The 25,553-nt window shown below is 37.4% G+C and overlaps 1 protein-coding gene across 1 annotated transcript; it reads left to right on the forward strand.

Annotated features, from left to right (window-relative positions):
* Positions 1-537: 537 nt before the first annotated feature.
* On the forward strand, positions 538-4,019 carry LOC306872143 (protein NYNRIN-like). The gene is made up of 2 exons (XM_079420565.1): positions 538-3,719; positions 3,903-4,019. The coding sequence occupies exon 1, from the start codon at positions 914-916 to the stop codon at positions 2,894-2,896; it is 1,983 nt and encodes a 660-aa protein (XP_079276691.1). The 5' UTR covers positions 538-913; the 3' UTR covers positions 2,897-3,719; positions 3,903-4,019.
* The last annotated feature ends 21,534 nt before the right edge of the window (positions 4,020-25,553 follow it).

Consider the following 25,553-nt stretch of genomic DNA (forward strand, 5'->3'; position numbering starts at 1 on the left):
AGTGAAATTTCTTGGTCATGTGGTCAGTGAGGCGGGTGTGGCCTCAGACCCTGATAAAATCAAGGCGATTACTGAAATGACAGAGTCGGATCTTATGGATGACAAAACTGGTGCCCCATCCCAGCAGAAGATACGTTCTTTTCTTGGGATGGTTGTATATTATCAGCAATTCATAGAACAGTGTTCAGTGATTGCAAAGCCACTGTTCCAGTTGACTGTTGGCTCTAACGGTCCGAGACGTAAAAAGGGCAAGAAGAACGTGTTGAAAAGAACACTTACTGCAGAGGATTGGACTGATGATTGTAGGCAGGCATTTTGTCGTCTTAAGCAGGCTCTGATTGACACTGTTTTATTGGCTCATCCGGATTTTAACAGGCCGTTCTTGGTTTCGGTGGACGCTTTCAGTAGTGGCCTAGGTGCTGTGCTTTCACAAGTACCAGAAAATGGGGATACAGCAAGGCCGGTTTGTTTTGCCAGTAAGTCCCTTTCATTTGCTCAGTCAAAATATCCAGCACATCGGCTGGAATTTTTTGCGTTGAAGTGGGCTGTATGTGACAAATTTAGTCACTGGCTGAGAGGTTGCCCCTTCACAGTATGGACCGATAACAACCCGCTGACATATATCTTGACAAAACGAAAATTGGACGCTTGCGAGCACAGGTGGGTTGCCAAGTTGGCGCCATTCCAGTTTGATATTAAGTTCATACCTGGTTCAAGGAATATTGTGGCAGATGCTCTTAGTAGAGAGCCATTCGTAAAACAAAGCGCTTTGCATCGCCTTACAAGGGTACCTTATAACTTACTGTTGCAGGACGCATCAGCAGTCCAAGGGGCACAAGTGCAAGAAGTTTTCAGATGGTCTGCACACCCTTTTGAGCCAGACACTGAGCCTGGTATTGAGCCAAAATGTGGCATGTTGGCAGTACATTCCCAAGCACTTGTAAGTAGGCCATCTGGTTCTTTGTCTGCAATGGAAGTGTCTGCGGTCATGGAGGCAAAAAGGTCTAATTTGGTTACCCCACATTGTGACCTTTTGTTACCTCAGTTGATTCATCATGTCATGCCTGCAGATCAACCAAAACTGAAGAGCCTGTCCCGCGAAGAGTTGGCAGAGAGGCAGCAGACCGACAACATATTGGCTAGGGTGATTTCTTATGTGGAGAGGGGTAAGAAACCATCTAGTCGTGAGCGTAAACAGGAGCCAGTGGAAGTTGTCAGGCTGCTTAGATCCTGGAATAAGTTTGAGATGAGAGCTGGTATACTTTACAGGGTTTCGAGGGATGTAGTGTCAAAGAAAAAGTCATTTCAGTATGTTGTCCCAAAATCATTGGTGGGGGCCGTGCTGAGGGGGACTCATGATGACGCTGGTCATCAGGGCCAACAAAGGACATTGTATCTGGTGAGACAACGCTTTTTCTGGCATAAACTTGAGACGGACGTGAGAGATTATGTCAAATGCTGCAAGAGGTGTGTTTTCGGCAAATCACCTGAGCCAGAGGCTAGGGCTCCTCTCGAAAATATTGTGACATCTGAACCCTTGGAGCTTGTGTGCATCGATTTTTGGTCAGCTGAGGACAGCAGGAATAAGTCAGTGGACGTCCTTGTCGTCACTGATCATTTTACGAAACTGGCACATGCATTTCATTGTCCAAATCAGTCAGCTAAAGCTGTTGCTAAGCAGTTGTGGAGCAACTTTTTTTGTATATATGGCTTCCCCAAACGCATTCACTCCGATCAGGGAGCAAATTTTGAAAGTGCATTAATTTCGGAGCTATTGTCTGTTGCAGGGGTGGAAAAGTCACACACCACTCCATATCACCCAATGGGTAATGGGGGTGTGGAAAGATTTAATAGGACACTTGGAAACATGATTCGAGCACTGCCCCCTGCTGCGAAGCAAAGGTGGCCTCGAATGCTCAAATCACTGACATTTGCATACAATTGTACGATTCATGAGACCACCGGATTTGCGCCTTTTCAACTGATGTTTGGCAGAACTCCGAGACTCCCTGTCGATGTGGTGTTTGGGTCAGTCTTGCGAGATAATGATGTTGTTGACTATGATGAGTATGTTAGGGATTTACTGAAAGATCTCAGACAAGCGGTGACAATTGCGAGGTTGACTGCTGGAAAACAACTGAAAAGACATGCTGCTCTTTATAACAGAAAGCTTAAGGGTGCTCCAGTAGATGTTGGAGACAGGGTTTTGTTGGCGAACAAGGGAGAGCGAGGCAAGCGTAAATTGTCCGACCGCTGGGAGAGCAGTCTGTACATTGTAGTTGACAAAAATGTTGAAACCAATACTTTCAAAATTGAGAATTCTTCCACAGGCCAAGTGAAGATTGTTCATCGTAATTTGATCATACCTGTGAATTTCCAACCTCTTCCTGATGACATTGTAGAGGGGCCTGTGGGAGTGGAAGGCAGTGAAGAAACCCAAATGCTAGAACATTTACATCAGCCGGCAGCTGATGAGAGAACAGCGGTATGGGTTTCAGAGCTTGAATATTCAAGAGGTTCTAAAAGGGGGTCAGTGTTGTCGGACGATGACGTTGGTAGACAAAAAATGATGGGGGGTATTGATGGTTCCAGTGACCCTGTGGTATTGGCTGAGTTGGAAGACTCTGTGAGACTTGCATGTCCGATTGACAATGAATCTGATCGGGACATTAATTCAAATTTGACTGCATTTGACAGGCTATCATCAGACGTTGACTGTCAAAGTGATGTAGCTACTGTGGCGACAGTTCAATCTGACAGTAAAAATGATGTTGGAGGTTTGATGACTTCAGTTAGATCGAGAGCTGGAAGACTTATCAGACCGGTAGTGAGGCTTATAGAAACAATGCAAGTACAAAAGATAGACAATCTGGTTAATGCACCTGTCTGGATCTAAATGTGTCATTTTTTTTTTTTATTATTACTTTATTATGATTGTTTTTTTTCCTTATTCTGTTATTCTCTTTCTAGTTTTATTGGGATTGTGAATGTACTTGGTCAGTATACCAAGGTGGGATTTAAAGGAATGCTTGTATGTTGATTGAGTGTACTATACATGTAACCGGCATGTTGACCTATGAGTTTGGAGGGGCGTAGCTAACCTCTTCTTCCTCTAATTCTTCGTAAGAATAGTCTATGAACTGGAATGCTCATCAACATTCATCTTTTAAAGATATTTGAATAGCATTCCATGTTTTTGATGTGTTTTTTTTGTTGAGATATACATTTCTGTTATGAATTCTGATGTTCTTTGTACCTGAGTGTCATTACTAGTGAGTGTATTTTGCCATGATATTTTTAGATTTGTTTGCAAGTGGAGTTCAGAAGGGGAGAATGTAACAGAGTTATATGGGTGTGTCTCCACTTGCGAATAATGATCTCTTCGATAATCACACTGGAAAATGATTTGATGAGAAAGGGTTAACAGTTTCCTATTGGCTGGCTGGTTCTTAATACTGTGTACGCCCCTATTGCATCAGTCAGTTCATGTGTGAAAGGCCAGCGGTAAGTTGTGTGTTTAGTAGTGCCGTAATTAAATCTGTTATTATCTATGAAATGTGTGATATATCATGAGCAGCAGCATATATTCGATATCAAGAAAAGTGCTAGGCATTGATGAAGAGAGTGAAATATGCGTGTTTTATTTTAGTGTGCCAGCACGAAGAGTGTCGAATATGCTGGAAGTTATCAACTCACTCTGTGTTATCCTGTTTTCTCAGGTACATGTTAAGTTGTGATTTTGTGACGATGTATTCATTCAACTATGTTTAATATTTCCTGAATTTATTCTACTCTGAGTCAGTTCATGTGTGAAAGGCCAGCGTGTGCCAGCACGAAGAGTGTCGAATATGCTGGAAGTTATCAACTCACTCTGTGTTATCCTGTTTTCTCAGTTTTCTCAGTGAATAAAAAGGCTGAGAGAAGAATTCTTGAATCACGAGCTTTATTGATCCACAACACAACGCAGGGAAGATAAAAGATCAGTTACATAGACACTCACGAGAATAAACGAGCAGAACTCCCACGGCGAATAGAACGGCTTGCAGTTAATGAAGAGCATTTCTAGATCTGAACAGCACATTTTCTTTAACACAGTTACATCTGTACACCACCTCTCATTGATGTAAAATCACGTTCTGCCGCCGCGCAATTTCCCCGATTCCGCGCCGTGATCTGCTCTGATCAGCTGGAAATTAGGCAGATGTAGTACGCTGTCCGGTATGTCGCCATTTAGCCAGGTTTCCGCGAAACACAGAGCAGCAGAGTTAGAAAAATCCTTGTTTGTCCGGGAGAGCAGAAGCAGTTTGTCCGTTTTGTTGGGTATAGAGCGGAGATTCGCCAGATGGATGCTAGGCAATGGCATTCGAAATCCACGCTGACGAAGCTTCACGAGCGCGCCGGCTCGCTTCCCCTGTCTGCGCGTCCTCCTGAAGCGTTTGACCAGAGCTACGGCTCCACCAACTACAATGTCCAGCAAAACGTGCGAATAGTCAAAATCCGGTAAAAGATTTTGTGGTGTGTTCTGCCGAATGTTCAGCAGGTCATCACTGGTAAAACTGATCGTATTTAAGTAACAAAAAAACAGGAAAAACAAACAAAAACAGTACAAACACTGAAGAGCAATGCACAATAGCTGCCATCTGCGGCGCCATCTTAGATAAAAGATGAACTTCAAGCTTTTAGATACGGGAAAGACTGTACCTCGCTTTCATACGGATTGCATAATCAGGAATATTCGTTTTCGATTTGAATTCGTTCATTTAAAAGTAGAACTTCAAGCTTTTAGATACAGGAAAGACTGTACCTCGCTTTCATATGGATTACATAATCATATAATATTCGTTTTCGATTTGAAGTCGTTCATTTAAGAGTAGAAACTTCAAGCTTTTTAGATTCTATTGATTTTAGGCTTATATGTATCTGAGTATTTAAGTGAATCAGGAAAATCTGAAAGTGAGCGCTTGGAGGGTTAAAGCTGCTGCATTCAATTTTATATTTAGACGGTAAATTTAGATTTCAAATTCAATATTGATTTTAGAACTTTTGAAATTATTTACTGTATGTAATGCAAGTACTTTATAAGTAACTGTAATTAAATTACCTAAAAATGAACAGTAATCCCTTACTTTTTCAGTGGATAAGTAATTTAATTACAGTAATGCGTTACTTAGTAATGCCTTACACCCAACACTGCTGTAGAGTTAATTCCGACTCCACCACAGTCCACCACAATTAATTCCACCACAGTTTGATTGGACTCGTAAAAAAAAGGAGCGAGAGTGAAAAAAACAGAGCGAGAGAGAGAAGAGGCTAATGGAGTACTAAAGTGCTGCTCCGCGCAGCGCTCACGGTTTAGATTAAGAGATTAAAAGCGGATGATGTCAGATTAGTTTTAATTCAGAAATATGGTGAGAATTAAATTCTACTTTAGTGATTTAAACAACAGATAGAGTAAGATAGAGATTTCTTCAGATAAACAAAGCAACACGGAGCTACAAACAGCAGCATGGCAGGTAGGAACAGGAAGCATGGAAGCATCCCAACTCCAAATATTCCAAGAGAAGTCAGTAGACCCTGTTGTAAAACGGCACTGATGGTTTTAACTCAGGTGGTTCTGATTCATTTTCCATAACTGCATTCTTTGGTTTCTCTAATGGCTTCATTCATCCACTTTACCTCCCCTTTTGTACATACGCATGAGTGTATGTATGTTTGTTTGTTAGACTAGTTTGCAGGGGCGTAGATTACGCGGGGGACGTGTCAATTCGTCCCCCGCACTTTTTCATTGGACAGTTGTGTTCTCGACATGTTGAGGTTTTAATGGAGCAATGTATATAAATGCAGAATGATTTAAAATTCAAAGAGACAAGATAATTTATACATGACGTTTACGTTTCCATGACAATCAGGCACTCAGTTTGTGACGTCACGACATGCCCAGGCTCGCGCCCGCGGTCCATCATTCATTAGAGGTCGAGATGAGTTCGAAGAAGTCAAGCAGCGTAAGTTGGCATGTGGTATCCGAATAGTGTTGCACAATGTTGAGTGACTCTGCCTATTGCTCTTGTTGAATAATTAGCAAGTTTTAATGTTCATTATATGGAGAAAAAAAAGCTGCCTGGACAAACATGCACTTATTTATTTTCAGTGTATTTTTCCGTAACTCTTTTGTAACGTCTTTTATTTTAACAGGTATGTATGTTATCAGAACCCTTCAAATAAGAATAAAGATAATGTTGAACTGAGATTTTACAGCGTTTGCAGCATTGTGACACTCTGCCAATTCTACATGATGTATTTCAATCAAGTATGCAAGCTCTGACTGATACAGGACCGATCTTCATTTAGGGCTGCTCTGTCATTATTGCACTAATTTGACGTTTTTGTGTTGTCAAGAATGAACAAGAAACAGTCAGCCTAGGTTTGTTAGGACAGAATCAGGACGACACACAGTGACAGGTGAGAAGAGTGGCTTTTAACACCTGGCTGTTTTTATATTGTATAAAATCTATTAATACACAAGCGTTTGTAAGATTATATATGGACCAATCATAGAAAACACATAATTAGTCAAATATAGAAAAATAAAAAATAACATTAGTATGATGAAAAACTTCTCAGCTATCATTTTTAACTACAGTAGGTAATTATTAGCTTGCATATTGGTTGTTTATTAGTACTTAAGCACATATTAATTCTGTATTCTGCATGATCATATTCTGCATCCCATAATCCTACCTAATACCTAAACAACTACAACGACTACCTTACAAGCTATTAGTAAGCAGTAAATTAAGAGTTTATTGAGGCAAAAGTCATAGTTAATAGTGAATATGTGTTTATCATTCTAAAGTGTTAAAAAATAATTTAGGATACAAATGATTGGTTATTGTCCAGCAGTGTACTTAATTAGTTATTTTCTTCTGTATGTCAGTATTCCCTGTATGTACATGTTTCAAACACTACTTTATTTGCTGTAGACAGAGGCAGAAGTGAATTCAGAGTTGAGAGTGAATGAGGCAGAAAGTTTCAGTGAGGCTTCAGAGGTAAAGATTATTTACAGCATTGTCTATGATAAGATATTTCTTATACCTTAAAAAATAGTACCTTTATAAGGACATCTTTGTAACTTATACTCAAAAAGGTGCATATTAGTACATTAGAGTACCAATATGTACCGTAATGTACAACTATGAAACTTGTTGGGGTAAATAAGGTACAAAGATGTCCTTTTAAGGGTACTGTCCCAGTGACAAGCTGTTGTATTTCTTTCTTTTTATTTTTCTCTCTTTCTTTCCTTCTTTTTTATAATCACATATAATAATATAATCATAAAGCATATTAAGCAAAAAGGTATGATTAAAAATAAAACCTGTCAATTAGACAAGGGTTAACTGAAAAAAAAACAACAACAAAAAAACAGGTATAACACTAGACATTCCGTCCCCCCCACTTTTGAAATGATGGCTACGCCCCTGCTAGTTTGTGTTAGTGTTTAGTAAATAAAACTCTAGTGCACAAATTACATGAGTTTCTGATACTGCCTTGCAAATTAATGTCCCTTGACGATTTCAACCCTTGCTACATGCTCTAATGCACTAATACTGTATGAAAGTATTTTCTGTGGCAACAAAAATATCCTTTCCTAGAGTTTATATGAACTTACACTGAATGTTCGCTGGACGAACAGATTAGTTGATGGAAATTTAATTCTGCTACAATTACTACTGGCAGCTGATATAAATAATTGTAATTAATCATAATTATTCACTCTTCTCCGTGTCAGAGGTTATATACATATGTACATATATAATACATAATTAATATACTTTAAAATATAATTTAATTCAGTGATGCAAATCTGAATTTTTATCAGCTGTTACTCCAGTTTTCAGAGTCTTATGATCCTTCAGAGATCATTCTAATATATTGATTTATTACCAGTGTTGTTGAAGTCTGTTCCTGTCTGTTGTGCTGCTGAGAGGTTTGCGATTGTAGCTTCGCATTTTTTGTTGAATCTTTACCTTACTTTCACGCTCTGTTGTTTAAAGTGATAATATATAACTAAATTCCCACCATATTTCTGGTATTATCTATCAAACTAATCTAACTAATTTGATCGTTCACTTTTAAAACTCACATTTCTATTCGCGCCTATTATTGTTTACTTTTTTCTCGCTCCGTTTTTCATGAGTTCATCAAACATTACTGAACCACTTTTTGTGCAGTACAAGTAAAGGGGGGGGGGGGTATTCAAGTGCTTGCATGATTCTTTAGTTAAAGGGAAAGGGAAGTGGTGTGTGGCCAAGTATGGTGACCCATACTCGGAATTTGTGCTCTGCATTTAACCCATCCAAGTAACAGTGGTAAGTGGTAAGTTAAGTTGGTATCATTTATCAATCACGGTGAGTAATGGCTTCTTCTTCTGCTATTGTTGTTTGCACTGCTTGCCACATGTACAGTTTATCTATCTCTGTCTGAATGTGAGGGCTGTAAATACAGCCTTGGATGTGACTAGCTCAGGGAGTCCTGTACATTGTTCGGTTCCGGCATTAGAGCCCATGCAGCAGGGCAACTGGGTGACTGTACGGTGGCCTAGTTGCGGGTCAAAACACTGCTCTTCCGTTCCGATCAGAACATCAAATAGGTTCTCCCCACTCAGTGACTTCGCCAGTCGGAGATCACTAAAAATAATGTTAAAGAGGTGTGTGAACTTGCAAGTACGATGTCAGACACTGTAATATGCTCTGGCTCCCTCCCTGCTTACCGTGGCGATGAGATTCATAGCAGACTGTCGTCACTCAATGGCTGGATGTCTAAGTGGTGCCCGTAGAAAAACATAGACTTTATAGACAATTGGATGAGTTTTTGGGGCAGACCTGACCTGTTGAAAAGAGATGGTGTTCATCCCTCCTGGGGTGGTGGCGCTCTTCTCTCTAGAAATATGGCATGTAGTCTTAAAATCCATACTTGACTAACTGGGGCCCAGGTCAGGAAGCAGACAGACTGGCTAAACCGACCGTCTGCTAACCGCCTCACGTCACAGAAGTCAGTTAATTCTCAGCACATAGAGACTCCTTCACCTAGATATCACACTATAGAGACTGTGTCTGTTCCCCGATCTAGAAAATACAGAAAACGTCCAAACCAAATTAAGAGTAACAATGTAATTGATGTTCAACAAATAAAATATGTTTACAATACAGAGAAACAATTGATAAAACTTGGCTTACTGAATATCAGGTCCCTCTCTACAAAAGCACTTTTTGTAAACGATTTGATCAATGATCATAACCTAGATTTGCTCTGTTTGACAGAAACATGGCTAAAACCAGATGAATACATTACTTTAAATGAGTCTAACCCCCCTAAGGGGTAGGTGTTGCTACAATTTATAGCAATATTCCCAGTATTTCTCAGAGGGCAGGCTTTAAGTATAACTCGTTTAAAGTTATGGTGCTGCATATAACATAACACGTGCTATTGATAAATCCCCAATGATGTTTGTTCTGGCTACTGTATACAGGCCACCAGGGCACCATACAGATTTTATTAAAGAATTTGCTGAATTTCTATCTGAGTTAGAACTGGCTGCAGATAAAGTCTTAATTGTTGGCGATTTTAATATCCATGTCGATAACGAAAAAGATGCATTAGGATCAGCATTCATAGGCATTCTCAACTCTATTGGGGTTAGACAACACGTTTAACCCCAATAGAGTTGAGAATGCCTATGAATTCTCAACTCTATTGGGGTTAGACAACACGTTTCAGGACCTACTTATTGTCGAAATCATACTCTAGATTTAATACTTTCACATGGAATTGATGTTAGTGGTGTTGAAATTTTGCAGCAAAGCGATGATATCTCAGATCATTATCTAGTCTTGTGTAAACTCCATATAGCTAAAACTGTAAATTCTACTCCTTGGTACAAGTATGGTAGAACCATCACTTCTACCACAAAAGACTGCTTTGTAAGTAATCTTCCTGATTTATCTCAATTCCTCAGCATATCCAGAAAAACTTGATGTAACAGAAACTATGGACTCTCTCTTTTCTAGCACTTTAGATACAGTTACTTTACGCTTAAGGAAGATAAAAGAAAACAGTCTGACTCTGTGGTATAATGAGCACACTTGGACCCAGGGCTGGACTGGGGTTAAAACTCGGCTCTGGACAAATCTGGCCCATCCGGCCCACGAGTTCCTCGTGAATGATTTTCTGGGTTATAGGGCCTTAAATTGGAGTAAATAAATGAATAAATAAAATAGGACAGAAACAAATAATGATAGATATTACTGAATTCTTAATAATGAACTTAATAATGCATCTTTGTCACATAGAAAGGAACTTGACAGTAAAACAAAAGATTTTGAGCTAAAATGCAGAAAATATACTGCTATTCAATTCTGTCATAATTTCCGCACTCTCATGCTGTTCCAAACATGTATGACTTACTTTCTTCTGTGGAACACAAAAGAAGATAATAAGTAGAATATTATCAAAACACTTTGGTTACCCTTGATTTCTACTGCATTCTACTGTTTGTATACTGTACAGAAATTTCTTGAAATTTTGAATGACATGATGGTGAGTAAATGACCATTTTATTTTTTTGGGTGAACTATCCCTTTAAGAACTTTAACATTAGTAAATAGTTAACACCTCATTTATATAAGACACCATTTAAACATTTAAAAAGAAAGAAGCTATTAAATCTATTCTGTTAAATAATGAAATGCCCTAATAATCCAGAATTTAACTGACTCCATTAGTAAGATGGTGGTCACAAGTAAAACCATGGTCCTCATTACCATATGGTTTTTCAAATAAATAATAATAACAAACTATGGAATTTGTAATTAAACTAAACATGTAGAAACTACAAAAACAACTTCTCCAATTCCCCATTATTTAATATAATAACATCAGCTAAAACACAATAGGCTATTTGTACAGCGTTAATGTCTGAAAGTTAAATAGTGCTGTATTGACAAGTAATTATGAATCTGCGGTTTTTTTTGGCAGTTTACATAGTCGTGGCTGTTTTCAGCCAGCATCACTACAGAACCTTTAATGTTCTCATATCACTCGACTGTATAATAATTTTGTGTCACATCTGAATGGATCAAGCGACTTGTTTATCATTTTACATTCGGAAGCGCAGCGCACATGCTTTTAAGCGTTGCTGGCGGATGCATTGCGTAGCACTCTTCACACTTTTGGAGTATTTGATTTTTGCAGTTTCGCATGAGCTGTAATTTGAAAATTTACGCTAATATGACTTGCAGCATAGACTGTAAAAAAAAAACAAAAAAACAGTCCTAATATGAGCGTGGCATGGTTGTTGGTGCCAGACGGGCCGGTCTGAGTATTTCACAATCTGCTCAGTTACTGGGATTTTCACGCACAACCATTTCTAGGGTTTACAAAGAATGGTGTGAAAAGGGAAAAACATCCAGTATGCGGCAGTCCTGTGGGCGAAAATGCCTTGTTGATGCTAGAGGTCAGAGGAGAATGAGCCGACTGATTCAAGCTGATAGAAGAGCAACTTTGACTGAAATAACCACTCGTTACAACCGAGGTATGCAGCAAAGCATTTGTGAAGCCACAACACGCACAACCTTGAGGCGGATGGGCTACAACAGCAGAAGACCCCACCGGGTACCACTCATCTCCACTACAAATAGGAAAAAGAGGTGCCCAAACTCAGTCCTGGTATCTGTGTGGTATCCTGCAGAGTTTAGCACCTGAGCCAGCTAATTAAGCTCATACTATGCATACTAGAAACTTCCCAGCAGGTGTGTTAAGGCAAGTTGGAGCTAAAGTCTGCAGGACACCAGCCCTCCAGGACCGAGTTTGGCCACCCCTGATCTAGAATGATTTCAACAATGAGTAGGTCCTGGCATGTGTTGTCTAACCCTAAAAGAGTTCAGAATGTCTATAAATGCTTATCCCAATGGATCTGACTGGCCAGTCATGCAGAAAATCGGCTAATTCTGGTCCCTCGCTGGTTGATCGGTGCATCTCTACAATAAACTTACCTCAGAAATGTTGATGTACCATGAAAAGTTTTCCATGGAAAAGAAGAGGACGGCCTTATCGTGACGTCTTATAAGACGTGATGATGACTGCAGCTCAAGAGATGAGGTGTGTTTGACTTGAAGCAGGACTGCGCAGACTGATCGGCGTATGACATGAAATTACCGCTAGAGCAATTCTAAAGCATGCGGAGCCATCTGCTTTCCATAGCTTTTAAGGGGCTTTGATGTCATAAAATGATGGTCTGCGCCATGCCACTTCAAGTCGAACACAACTATGGTTTCATTCCAGTCTATGAGTTTGTAATTTCTATCTCTCTCTCTCTAAAATTCAATCCTCACTGGTTAAATTTACAATTAGAGAGCTCTACATTTGAATTTTTAATAGAATTATTCCAATTAGAGAGCTCTCTAATTTAGTTGTTACTAGTAAGAACTGAATTAGAGAGCTCTATAATAACAGATACATTCTATAGAGCTCTATATTAACAGATACATTCAGTAACAGATATATTCACTTGTAGAGCTCTCTAATTGTAATTCTTACCAGTAAAAAATCCATTGTAGAGCTCTGCAATTAAAATTGAATGGAAGTCAATGGAGACATACAACTAGTAAAATTCTTTTGTAGATCTCTCTAATTGTAATTGTTATTAGTAAGTACTGAATTGTAGAGCTCTGTAATTTAATTGTTACTAGTAAAAATGTGATTACAATGAGTAACGCTGGTAACATTTTAAGCTAAGACGGCTTGCCATATTCTTACTAGTAACAATTAAATTAGAGAGCTCTTTAATTCAATTCTTACTAGCAACAATTAAATTGTAGAGCTCTCTAACTGAATTGTTACTAGTAAGAACATGGAAAGCCTTTTTAGCTTGTTCATCATATGTTCATCATATTTTCTTCTGTCCTCAGAGTCTGCGAATGTGAAAGGGTTGTATACTTCAGTTGCCTGTGGTCCAGCAACCACCAAGTCAAGTCACCTTTATTTATATAGCGCTTTTAACAATACAGATTGTGTCAAAGCACTTAACAGTAACAAATTGGAGGATAGAGTGTCAGTAATGTATAATAATAAGATTAAACATTCAATTTTCAGTTAAAGGCATTTCATTATTGAATTCAGAGATGTCATTGTCTAGCTCAGTTTAGTTTAAATAGTATCTGTGAAATCAAATTGACAATAATCGCTAGAAATTAAGTGTCCCCAACTGAACAAGCCAGAGACGACAGCGGCAAGGAACCAAAATGGATTAAAAAAAAAACCTTGGGAGAAACCAGGCTCAGTCAGGGGGCCAGTTCTCCTCTGGCCAGGATATTATTGTTTATTTATTGTTTACTTATTGTTTTAATTAAAATTTTAAATCTATAAATGTATTATATTTCTATTTTTATATTGTTGCAATTTCTACAATAATAGTATTATATAGTTCAGTATTTTATTATATTTTTAGTTATTTGTTTTATTTTATGTTTTATTGTATTTTAAGTTGAGGTCTTCACTGGGGATATGTCCCCGGGGCTCATCCAGGTGTCTGGCCTCCGACGACGATCAGGGCCACATACATCATCTCCCGGCGCCGATCAACCATCTGATCTGGACACGGACTGAGAAACAGAATAGAAACTGACAAATATTAGCGTAGATGCCATTCTTCTTATGATGTAACGAGTACATCATGTGTTATGGGGAGTGTCCCCGGTTCCGGTTGATCTAATTAATGCAGCCTAACAATCCTTTAACGGATTTGAAAAATAGAAGTCTATTAGTGTGTTATGTGTAAGCCAGGTTAAAGAAATGTGTCTTTAATCTAGATTTAAACTGAGAGTGTGTCTGCCTCCCAAACAGTATTAGGTAGATTGTTCCAGAGTTTGGGTGCTAAGTACGCTAGTTTCGTACTTCCTGGTTCTAGTAAGGACTCTAGCTGCTGCATTTTGGACCAACTGTAATTTGTTGATCAAGCGTGCAGAACAACCATCCAATAAAGCATTACAATAGTCTAACCTTGAGGTCATAAACGCATGAATTAGTATTTCTGCTTTTGACGTTTAGAGCATAGGTCGCAATTTAGATATGTTTTTGAGATGGAAAAACGCAGTTTTACAGATGCTAGAAACATGGCTTTCAAATGAATAATTGCTATCAAACAACACACCTAGGTTCCTAACTGATGAAAAAAAATTGACAGAGCAGCCGTCAAGCATTAGATAGTGTTCTAGGTTATTACATGTGGGGTTTTTAGGTCTGATAATTAACACCTCTGTTTTTTCAGAATTTAGCAGTAAGAAGTTACTCGTCATCCAGTTTTTTATATCGACTATGCATTCCGTTAGTTTCTCAATTTGGCGTGTTTCACTGGGCCGCAGAGATGCTCACAAGTCTCTGAGCTAGAGTCCAAGTCAAGTCTCAAGTCTTTGAGCTAGAGTCCAAGTCAAGTCTCAAGTCTCTGAGCTAGAGTCCAAGTCAAGTCTCAAGTCTCTTCATTATATTAAGTCTCTGGTTATAATAAGTGTTGTATCACGTACAGCGACCCATCCAACACTGCATAGCTATATATAAGGAATTGAAAGCATGTAATATGTTATTATGACTCCTTTATCTATTAGCATACAGTATCAGCTTTGATTTTTATATATAATCAGTGTAAACAGGCTATTGCAACATGACAAAAACACCAAGAATGCTTTACTTTTAAGTTAATATTATCTGTATTTTAACTTGTAGCATGAACACACAGTACAGTACAGACCAAAAATTAAGAAAGACTTAATATGGTCAAACATCACATTGTAGCTAAATGCAAAACACTATTGCAACAAACCAAACGATGTGAAATATATGAATATTCAGATGCAAAAGCCATCTGAAATTTTCTTTAGAATGATCATTTTTATCAAGCTTGTATATTTAAGTTCAATAATTTCACCTAAATGGCAATGAAAATGCAACTAATCATAGTTTATAAACTACTGTAAGTCAACACATCCCAAACTCTCAAACCAGTGTAATGTTACATGATCAACAATAATCCTGTAACCTGTTTGCAGACAACGTTAATTAACGTGATGGAAGCCAGCGGCACGTAAATGATTACGTTAATCGACCACCACGGCAATTAACCCTTGTATGGTGTTCGGATCTGTAGGACCCGTTTTCATTTTTTTACCAAGAGAAAAATTATACGATTAATTATTTTTTCAAACTCAGACTCATTGGCCTTGGCTCATTTTCTGTGAAGAATATATATCTGAACAAATTTTCAATGACCACACTGGTCACACACTCTCTCACACGCAAGCGCAAGCACACGCACACGCACACACACACACACACACACTCACTTGGATATGTGGTTTACGTGACTCTCCATAGGCGTAATGGTTTTACTAATGTACCAACTGTATAATCTATCCTTAAATCCAAAGCTAACGATGAATGGCACAGCAGTCGACATGTTTGTTCGTTGTCCTCTAATGTATGGCGGCCGCGCCTAAAATAAAAAAAAATTAAAAAAGTGTGGCCGCGCCGCGCGCAGCAGATACGTAGTACGTCACGTGTTACATGGGCAGGTTATAGGTAACGGAGGGAGGGGAATAACAGCGAGCTCATCAGTTGTTTCCTAAAAATAAACATTGTTCACGAGTCCCGCAGCTCGAGTCCGAGTCGAGTCTGAAGTCTTTCAAGGTCGAGTCTCAAGTCGAGTCTGAAGTCACTGTGTGTGCGACTTAAGTCGCACTCGAGTCCGAGTCTCAAACTCGAGTCCCCATCACTGCTGGGCCGCGAAGAAATGTAGAACTGAGTATCATTAGCATAACAGTGAAAGCTAACACCATGTCTCCTGATAATATCTCCCAAGGGTAATATGTAAAGCGTGAAAAGTAACAGCCCTAGTACTGAGTCTTGAGGTACTCCATACTGCACTTGTGATTGATATACCTCTTCATTCACTGCTACGAACTGATGGCATTCAGATAAGTACGATTTGAACCATGCTAATGCACTTCCACTAATGCCAACAAAGTGTTCTAGTCTATTTAAAAAAATGTTGTGGTCGATAGTGTCGAACGCAGCACTAAGATCCAGTAGAACTAATAAAGAGATACAACCACGATCAGATGATAGAAGCAGGTCATTTGTAACTCTAATGAGAGCAGTCTCAGTACTATGATACGATTTGAGATCGGTCTGTAATTAACTAGATCTTTGGGGTCAAGTTGTTTTTTTTTTAATGAGAGGCTTAATAACAGCCAATTTGAAGATTTTGGGGACATATCCTAACGACAGTGATGAATTAATAATAGCCAAAAGAGGATCTGACTTCTGGAAGGAGCTCTTTTAGTAGTTTAGATGGAATAGGGTCTAACATACATGTTGTTGGTTTAGATGATTTAACAAATTTATACAATTCTTCCTCTCCTATAGTAGAGAATGAGTGGAATTGTTCCTCAGGGGATCTATAGTGCACTATCTGATGCGATAGTGTAGCTGACGGCTGCATGGTTACAATTTTATCTCTGATAGAATCGATCTTGGAAGTAAAGTAGTTTATAAAGTCATTACTGCTGTGCTCTTGGGAAATGCCAACACCTGTTGATGCTTTATTTTTTGTTAATTTAGTGACTGTATTGAATACATACTGGGTGTTATGTTTGTTTTCTTTGATCTTCCTTAAGCGTAAAGGAGCAACTGTATCTAAAGTGCTAGAAAAGAGAGAGTCCATAGTTTCTGTTACATCATCAAGTTTTTGCGCTGTTGGATATGCTGAGGAATTGAGATAAATCAGGAAGATTACTTCAGGGATTAAAGATCTCCGTCGCTACGACGGATTTCCGTTAATTGCAACGAGTCTATGACGGATTTCCGTCAATTGCAGGGTTCCGCCTGTCCTTAATGTCTTAAATTCACTTTTCACAATTTTAAGGCCGTAAATAGGCTTACATTTCTCAAATAGTGTAATAAATGTCTTAATTTCATTAATTTCATAAAAGTTTGAATAGGTCTTAAATTAAGGAAAGATGAGGCGTATTCAGCCTGCTGAGGGGGATGTGATCAAAGCCTGGAGTGGAGTGAAAGCACGTTCCTCTCGAAGCATTCTGCAATCACTCCGCTCTGGATCTACTCCGGGTTTTCTTTTCCCGCTCACGGAAAAAGTGCTCTGTGTGTTCAATCCATTTTAAAAGTTATTCTAATGTGTTTATTTTTTGCATGTCAGGCTACAGCTGAGGTAGAACTGAGCAATTCCAGCGTTATGGACGTGACATTAGCAGTCAAAACCTGAAATATAAATTCTCATAAATTGTAGAACACACACAATCTTGCGCATGAATGCAGCGCAGATAGCAAACAAGTGTTATTTGAAACACATAAAATGTTTAAATAAGATAATATTGACAATGAAAATTAGGCCTATATGATATTTAAAAAAAATTATAGTTTTGGCGATTTGTCATCGGCTATACAGTCCGCCTGTGCATATTTATATGCAAATGCTTAGGCTATCTTCGCGAAGTTCTCGCAGAGAATGCGATTTCTAAAATGTTATTAAAATGTATTTCTTTATAAAATGTTATACGGTAAGCCTGAAACAGCAGTATAGCTTTATTAGTCATCAGCAACGAGGTAAACATGCGCGCCGGTATGCTATGAAGCATCCGTAGACTACAATAGATTTACAATGCACAAACCAAGCAACAATATCTGCCGAATGGAGAAGGGTTGGTCATTCACAAAGCATAAAATATCAATTTTATTTTAATTTTCGTTTTTGTGTTCAAGCACACGCATAAAGTTTGCCACAAAGCACAGGCGATAGCCTAATGATTCTGAAAAAAATGAGACATTTTAATTATTTAATATACTAATGTTTGAGTCCTTGTCGGCTGCAAAGATGAAATTCAGGAAATCTCCACTGGACGTTCCTTTGCAGAGAAATGCATTCACAGATTACATAGCCTAATCAGAGAGTATTTGATTTCATTTTGAAATGGTTCGTTTAAAAGTAGACTTTACTTAGATACAGGGCTCTACAATGCTACCATTTCAGTCGCTTTTGCGTCTGAAAACTACTGCGTGCGACTATGAAACATATTTAGGAGCACCAGTGCAACTGACCTGATCAGCGTATTTGTGTTTGTGCTGAGGGAGCTTTAAAGGTTTCTAACGTAGGCCTACTTTCAACGTGTTTTTGCAGCGTTGAGTAATGTATCAGACGCATCCTCTCATTATAACAAAAAAAGTGTAAACAGTGTAAATAAGAGATTCATTGTGCAGTGTAAGGAGCTTCGGTGATTATAATGGAGTTTTGTGAGATTGCGATGAACTAAGATGAGGGACAGCTTTTAATGATTTTTAAGAGAGTTTGCAAATGCGATATTGATTTAATACAACAGTTCATTAAACAAGACGTTAATATTAAATGACTTATATTGTCTGACTACAACACTATTGCCTTATTTTGCTCCATTTCATCAACAAAAATAGTTTCAAACAAAGTCCCAGCGCATCTCCATTCAAACACAGCGGTGTTTCATTTATGAATGTGCTGCGTTTTTAAATTAATCTAGTAAGTCAATGATTCAATTACCCATTCATAAAGACAGTCACGTACTTCCTTCCCGAATGAATCAGCGTTCCAACGAATCAATTAAATGAATGATTCAGTGATAAAATCAGTGACATAGCGCCACCTACCCGCAGTTTTAGTTTAATTTTTAAAGTATCTTATCTATTATTTAAATCATTTAATATTTCTTCATTCAAAATTGTATATTTTAAACATTAACCTCAACATGAACTTATTAATTTAATTGCACTTATGCAACCTCTGAGCCTCATTAAACATCTGAAAATACACCTACAAGCCATTTGTGTTCTTCGTGCCACCTCTGTAGTACAAATTTATTTCTTAAATACTGATTTCATTTGATTGGCATCTTATTCTACTTGCCTTTATTCTGTTGTTTTAATTAGAAATGATAAAAGCTTATAAATATATTTTTTTGAATTTGGCATAAAAGATGACATACTTTTTATAAAGTTAGAAAAATGCCATTACAAGGAATTTAGTTTTTACATTAGGTAAAAACTAAATTCCCTGTAAATCACTTTAAGGAGTCAAATATCACCTCGTAATGGGAAGGTAAATTTTTGATCAGAATTTTTGATTATTGATTTGAAGCTGCTGCTAAATTTTTGACCATGCTCTTAAATATTTTAAATTAGCACAAGCACTCCTAAAAAGAAAAGTAAGTGTAGAGCCCTGAGATATATTTCTCATGTATGTGAGGAGCCCCAATTTTAAGTTTTCTTTTTTTATTATTATTAAGTTGATTCATTTTCAGGAAAAAATGCAAGTGATCGCGAGCACCTCCCTGTCATGCATGCGCATAATTCTTTTCCGCACAAACACTTGCATATGAATAATAGTCTAGACTCTAGAGCATAGCCTCATGAACTTGTTTATAAATAAATCGCTTATGCATTAAAGAAAGATACAAAACAGGTTGTTAAATATGCTGAATATATTGTTCAAATATTTATAAAATGTGAAACTGTAGCTTATTCTTATTCGCAGTCTAGCAATTTTTGCATCTGCATAACATAGTGAATTGTTTTTAACATGCAATGATACAAAATAAAATCAAACAAGATTTGTAATGAAGAATATTAACAATGAACATTATATGACATTTAAAATAGTTTTGGCGATTTTTCCTTCAGTCCGCCTGTGCATTTCTGACCCAAACAGCAAAGCAGTCTAAATCTCTGCGATGTTCTCGTTAAATATGCAATTTCTGAAATATTACAATGAATTAATTTCTTTTTATTAAGTTATGATATGAAAAGCCTGAAACAGTTCACAACAGTGTAGCCATGCACAGGCTTTCAGTCATGAGCAACGGTAAACAATGCATGCCAGTATGCATCTGATTTAATATGAAGCGTCCGTAACGGTCACGTCCGTAACGCATTATTATGTTTGATAAGAGCAAATAATGGAGATGAGCTTTTGATCATAATTAGCATGGCCATAAGTTGGCTTTGTACAGAAACTTTCAAGTTAATTGCATTAATAATTACTATATGAAATAAACCTAATCTTTAAAACGTTACGGACGTGACACAGCGCTGAAGCGTCCTGACGTCATAAATCTAGCCCTTATAAATCCAAAAATCATTGCTGTTTAGACAAAGTGAGTGTATTTACTTTTCAGACAGGCCTCCATCTTTCTACAAAATACTTACTGCTGACATAAATTTAAAAATGGGCAGTCTTTGATATCTCATTTCAAAATATGAAATACAGTGGAATGAAAATGTATTTTTACTAGGCCTATAGGTCCACCACTCATATGTGGTGGATACACATAGCGATTTCCTTCAAATTTCTATTAAAGCACGTTAATGCAGTAAAATACAGACCTAAACACACAACTTAAACAGGGTTTTGTTCTTTTGGTAAAAACTAAATTTTTTCATGGTAAGGTTGACATTTGCATGAAGTTAAAACATCTTCAACGCTATTGGTCTCGACTATTTAAATAAAGTGTTGGTTAAAGGAATATGACTTCGCCTGAAAAACAATTTCAGTCAGAAGAATTTTTTTCACTTTAATCCCTGTTACTTACAAAGCAGTCTTTTGTGGTAGAGGTGATGGTTCTACCATACTTGTAACAAGGAGTAGAATTTACAGTTTTAGCTATATGGAGTTTACACAAGACTAGATAATGATCTGAGATATCATCGCTTTGCTGCAACATTTCAACACCACTAACATCAATTCCATGTGAAAGTATTAAATCTAGAGTATGATTTCGACAATGAGTTGGTCCTGACACGTGTTGTCTAACCCCAATAGAGTTCAGAATGTCTATGAATGCTGATCCCAATGCATCTTTTTCATTATCGGCATGGATATTAAAATCGCCAACAATTAAGACTTTATCTGCAGCCTGTACTAACTCAGATAGAAAATCAGCAAATTATTTTATAAAGTCTGTGTGGTGCCCTGGTGGCCTGTATACAGTAGCCAGTACCAGGGGCGTAGATTACGCGGGGGACATGTCCGCACTTTTTTTAAAAAGTAAATTCGTCCCCCGCACTTTTTCATTGGACAGTTGTGTTCTCGACATGTTGAGGTTTTAATGGAGCAATGTATATAAATGCAGAATGATTTAAAATTCAAAGAGACAAGATAATTTATACATGACGTTTACGTTTCCATGGCAATCAGGCACTCAGTTTGTGACGTCACGACATGCCCAGGCTCGCGCCCGCGGTCCATCATTCATTAGAGGTCGAGATGAGTTCAAAGCGGCAAAAAACTCTTCACTCCTTTTTTACGAAGAAGTCAAGCAGCATAAGTTGGCATGTGGTATCCGAATAGTGTTGCACAATGTTGAGTGACTCTGCCTATTGCTCTTGTTGAATAATTAGCAAGTTTTAATGTTCATTATATGGAGAAAAAAAAGCTGCCTGGACAAACATGCACTTATTTATTTTCAGTGTATTTTTCCGTAACTCTTTTGTAACGTCTTTTATTTTAACAGGTATGTATGTTATCAGAACCCTTCAAATAAGAATAAAGATAATGTTGAACTGAGATTTTACAGCGTTTGCAGCATTGTGACACTCTGCCAATTCTACATGATGTATTTCAATCAAGTATGCAAGCTCTGACTGATACAGGACCGATCTTCATTTAGGGCTGCTCTGTCATTATTGCACTAATTTGACGTTTTTATGTGTTGTCAAGAATGAACAAGAAACAGTCAGCCTAGGTTTGTTAGGACAGAATCAGGACGACACACAGTGACAGGTGAGAAGAGTGGCTTTTAACACCTGGCTGTTTTTATATTGTATAAAATCTATTAATACACAAGCGTTTGTAAGATTATATATGGACCAATCATAGAAAACACATAATTAGTCAAATATAGAAAAATAAAAAATAACATTAGTATGATGAAAAACTTCTCAGCTATCATTTTTAACTACAGTATGTAATTATTAGCTTGCATATTGGTTGTTTATTAGTACTTAAGCACATATTAATTCTGTATTCTGCATGATCATTTTCTGCATCCCATAATCCTACCTAATACCTAAACAACTACAACGACTACCTTACAAGCTATTAGTAAGCAGTAAATTAAGAGTTTATTGAGGCAAAAGTCATAGTTAATAGTGAATATATTGTTTATCATTCTAAAGTGTTAAAAAATAATTTAGGATACAAATGATTGGTTATTGTCCAGCAGTGTACTTAATTAGTTATTTTCTTCTGTATGTCAGTATTCCCTGTATGTACATGTTTCAAACACTACTTTATTTGCTGTAGACAGAGGCAGAAGTGAATTCAGAGTTGAGAGTGAATGAGGCAGAAAGTTTCAGTGAGGCTTCAGAGGTAAAGATTATTTACAGCATTGTCTATGATAAGATATTTCTTATACCTTAAAAAATAGTACCTTTATAAGGACATCTTTGTAACTTATACTCAAAAAGGTGCATATTAGTACATTAGAGTACCAATATGTACCGTAATGTACAACTATGAAACTTTTTGAGGTAAATAAGGTACAAAGATGTCCTTTTAAGGGTACTGTCCCAGTGACAAGCTGTTGTATTTCTTTCTTTTTATTTTTTCTCTCTTTCTTTCCTTCTTTTTTATAATCATATATAATAATATAATCATAAAGCATATTAAGCAAAAAGGTATGATTAAAAATAAAACCTGTCAATTAGACAAGGGTTAACTGAAAAAAAAACAACAACAAAAAAACAGGTATAACACTAGACATTCCGTCCCTCCACTTTTGAAATGATGGCTACGCCCCTGGCCAGTACAATCATCACAGGGAATTTATCATTAACACGTGTTTCTCTAATGTTATACGCAGCACCATAACTTCAAACGAGTTATACTTAAAGCCAGCCCTCCGAGAAATACTGAGAATATTGCTATAAATTGTAGCAACACCTCCCCTTTTACCTTTTGGACGTGGCTCATTTTTATAGCAGTAATCTTGGGGGGGGGGGACTCATTTAAAGTAATGTATTCATCTGGTTTTAGCCATGTTTCTGTCAAACAGAGCAAATCTAGATTTTTATCATTGATCAAATCATTTACAAAAAGTGCTTTTGTAGAAAGGGACCTGATATTCAGTAAGCCAAGCTTTATCAATTGTTTCTCTGTATTGTAAACATTTTTTATTTGTTGAACATCAATTAAATTGTTACTCTTAATTTGGTTTGGACGTTTTCTGTATTTTCTAGTTCGGTGAACAGACATAGTCTCTATAGTGTGATATCTAGGTGAAGGAGTCTCTATGTGCTCAGAATTAAGTGACTTCTGTGACGTGAGGCGGCTAGCAGACGGTCAGTTAAGCCAGTCTGTCTGCTTCCTGACCTGGGCCCCAGTTAGTCAAGTACGAACTCTAAGACTATGTGCCATATTTCTAGAGAAGAGCGGCACCACCCCAGGAGGAATGAACACCATCTCTTTTCAACAGGTCAGGTCTGCCCCAAAAACTCGTCCAATTGTCTATAAAATCTATGTTATTCTGCGGGCACCACTTAGACATCCAGCCCTTGAGTGACGACAGGTCTGCTATGAATCTCATCGCCAAGGTAAGCAGGGAGCGGGCCAGAGCATATTACAGTGTCTGACATTGTACTTGCAAGTTCACACACCTCTTTAACATTATTTTTAGTGATCTCCGACTGCCGAAGTCAAACATCATTAGCGCCGACGTGAATAACAATCTTATTGAATTTACGTTTAGCATTAGCCAGCACTTTTAAATTTGCCAAGATGTCAGGCGCTCTCATCGCCGACAGAGAGATAAACTATACATGTGACATGAAGTGCAAACAACAGTAGCAGGAGAAGAAGCCATTACTCACCGTGACTGATGAATGATACCCACTTAACTTCACTGTTGTTTGATGAACTTGTGAAAAACGGAGCGAGAAAAAAGAAAACAATAATAGGCGCGAATGAAACCGCGAGTAACAAGCAAACCAGCTGATGCCAAGAGCAATGCGATTTTCTGTGAATTCGGCCAACAGTTTGCATATATAGTGTGAATTGCTGCTTGAATGTTGAGCTGCTATCAACATTCCCAGTAAGTTTCAAGGATTCTGAAGGCTTAACAACATCCATCTTACTGTTGAAAATAAATGCCTTTCCGATGCGATACGAGATTTGAAAAGGAAGAAAAAAAAAAGTTCAGCAAAAGGCGGACTCGAACCCGGGTCGATCGATTGGTAGATATCTTGTCCAATCAGCGATGAGTAATCTATTCCCAAACCAATGGCACTGTCTCAAACTATACCTACCTCTTCCGGTTTGTCTGATTTGTCGTTGTGTTTTCTGACTTGTTAATTTATTTTCGGATTTGTCTTTGTGTTTTCTGACTTGTTAATTTGTTTTCTGATTTGTTATTTTGTTTTCTGATTTGTCATTGTTTTCTTATTGTTATGTTTTCGGAATTGTTGTTGTGTTTTCTGAATTGTTATTTTGTTTTTTAGATTTACATTTGCGTTTGTAATTTGTTTTCAGAATCGTGATTTGTTTTGCACTTCTCGGCCACCGTACATACTATCCGTCCTAAATAGTATTTAAAATTAGAATTGGTGTGTCCCAAATAGTAATATGTTAAAATGAACCCAGATGGTCTACTATTTCCAGTAAAAAAAATAAGTTGGAGCACTGCACATTACATGTAGAAAAAACAACAATAGGGATCATCAAATAATTTGTAATAGTTTTACTGGCTATAAAGTGAACTGTATTATTTTATGGAAACTGTAATCCCTGTGGGTCTCTGCTGGTAATTTGTCACCTTGTATTGGTGGCATGTTAAAAACACTAAATCCTAAGGGGATATGGCCCAAAACTACAGGAAACCATTGTTTAATGGTTTTTATTTATTTTATTTTATTTCTGTGATGGTTTCTTTTTTCCCAGAAGGGAACTTGTTAATATGTGGACACATTTCATTAATTCGTACCCTTTAAGGAACAATTAGTATAATGGGGCCACGATTGAACTAAAATGGAATATATTTTATATATATATATATATATATATATATATAATATTTATGATTTATTATCTATAATAATATTTATCTATGATTTATTATGGAATTGCTTATTAGAGTGAAAATGTATTTGCTAAATGTTAGCTTGACTGACTGCTTCAGTTGCAGACCGCAGGCCTCAGATAATTACAAAATAGATCTTCATAGACCATTTTAAAAAAGGTTCATACAGGAACCTTAAAAATAGGCCAGGTTCTAATATGAACCCTCTTACCTCAACAGAACCTGTAAGTGTAATGCTGTGCCTTCTTGATTGGCTCAAAAAGGTTTTTTGAACGTCAAAGGTTACATTTTTTTCTAAGAGCACTATATTCCTAAATCTTAATATTTATCCCAAACTTCAAATATGGCCCCCTGGAACCCGGCGACTGACAAATGAATTTGTTTGATCATGGTGTT

Source organism: Barbus barbus, assembly GCF_936440315.1.
Source record: "Barbus barbus genome assembly, chromosome: 7".
NCBI classification, from domain to species: Eukaryota; Metazoa; Chordata; class Actinopteri; order Cypriniformes; family Cyprinidae; genus Barbus; species Barbus barbus.

Bases quoted from the DNA above. Each gene is read 5' to 3' on its own strand.
- LOC306872143 (XM_079420565.1), top strand. From the start codon at position 914: ATGTTGGCAGTACATTCCCAAGCACTTGTAAGTAGGCCATCTGGTTCT.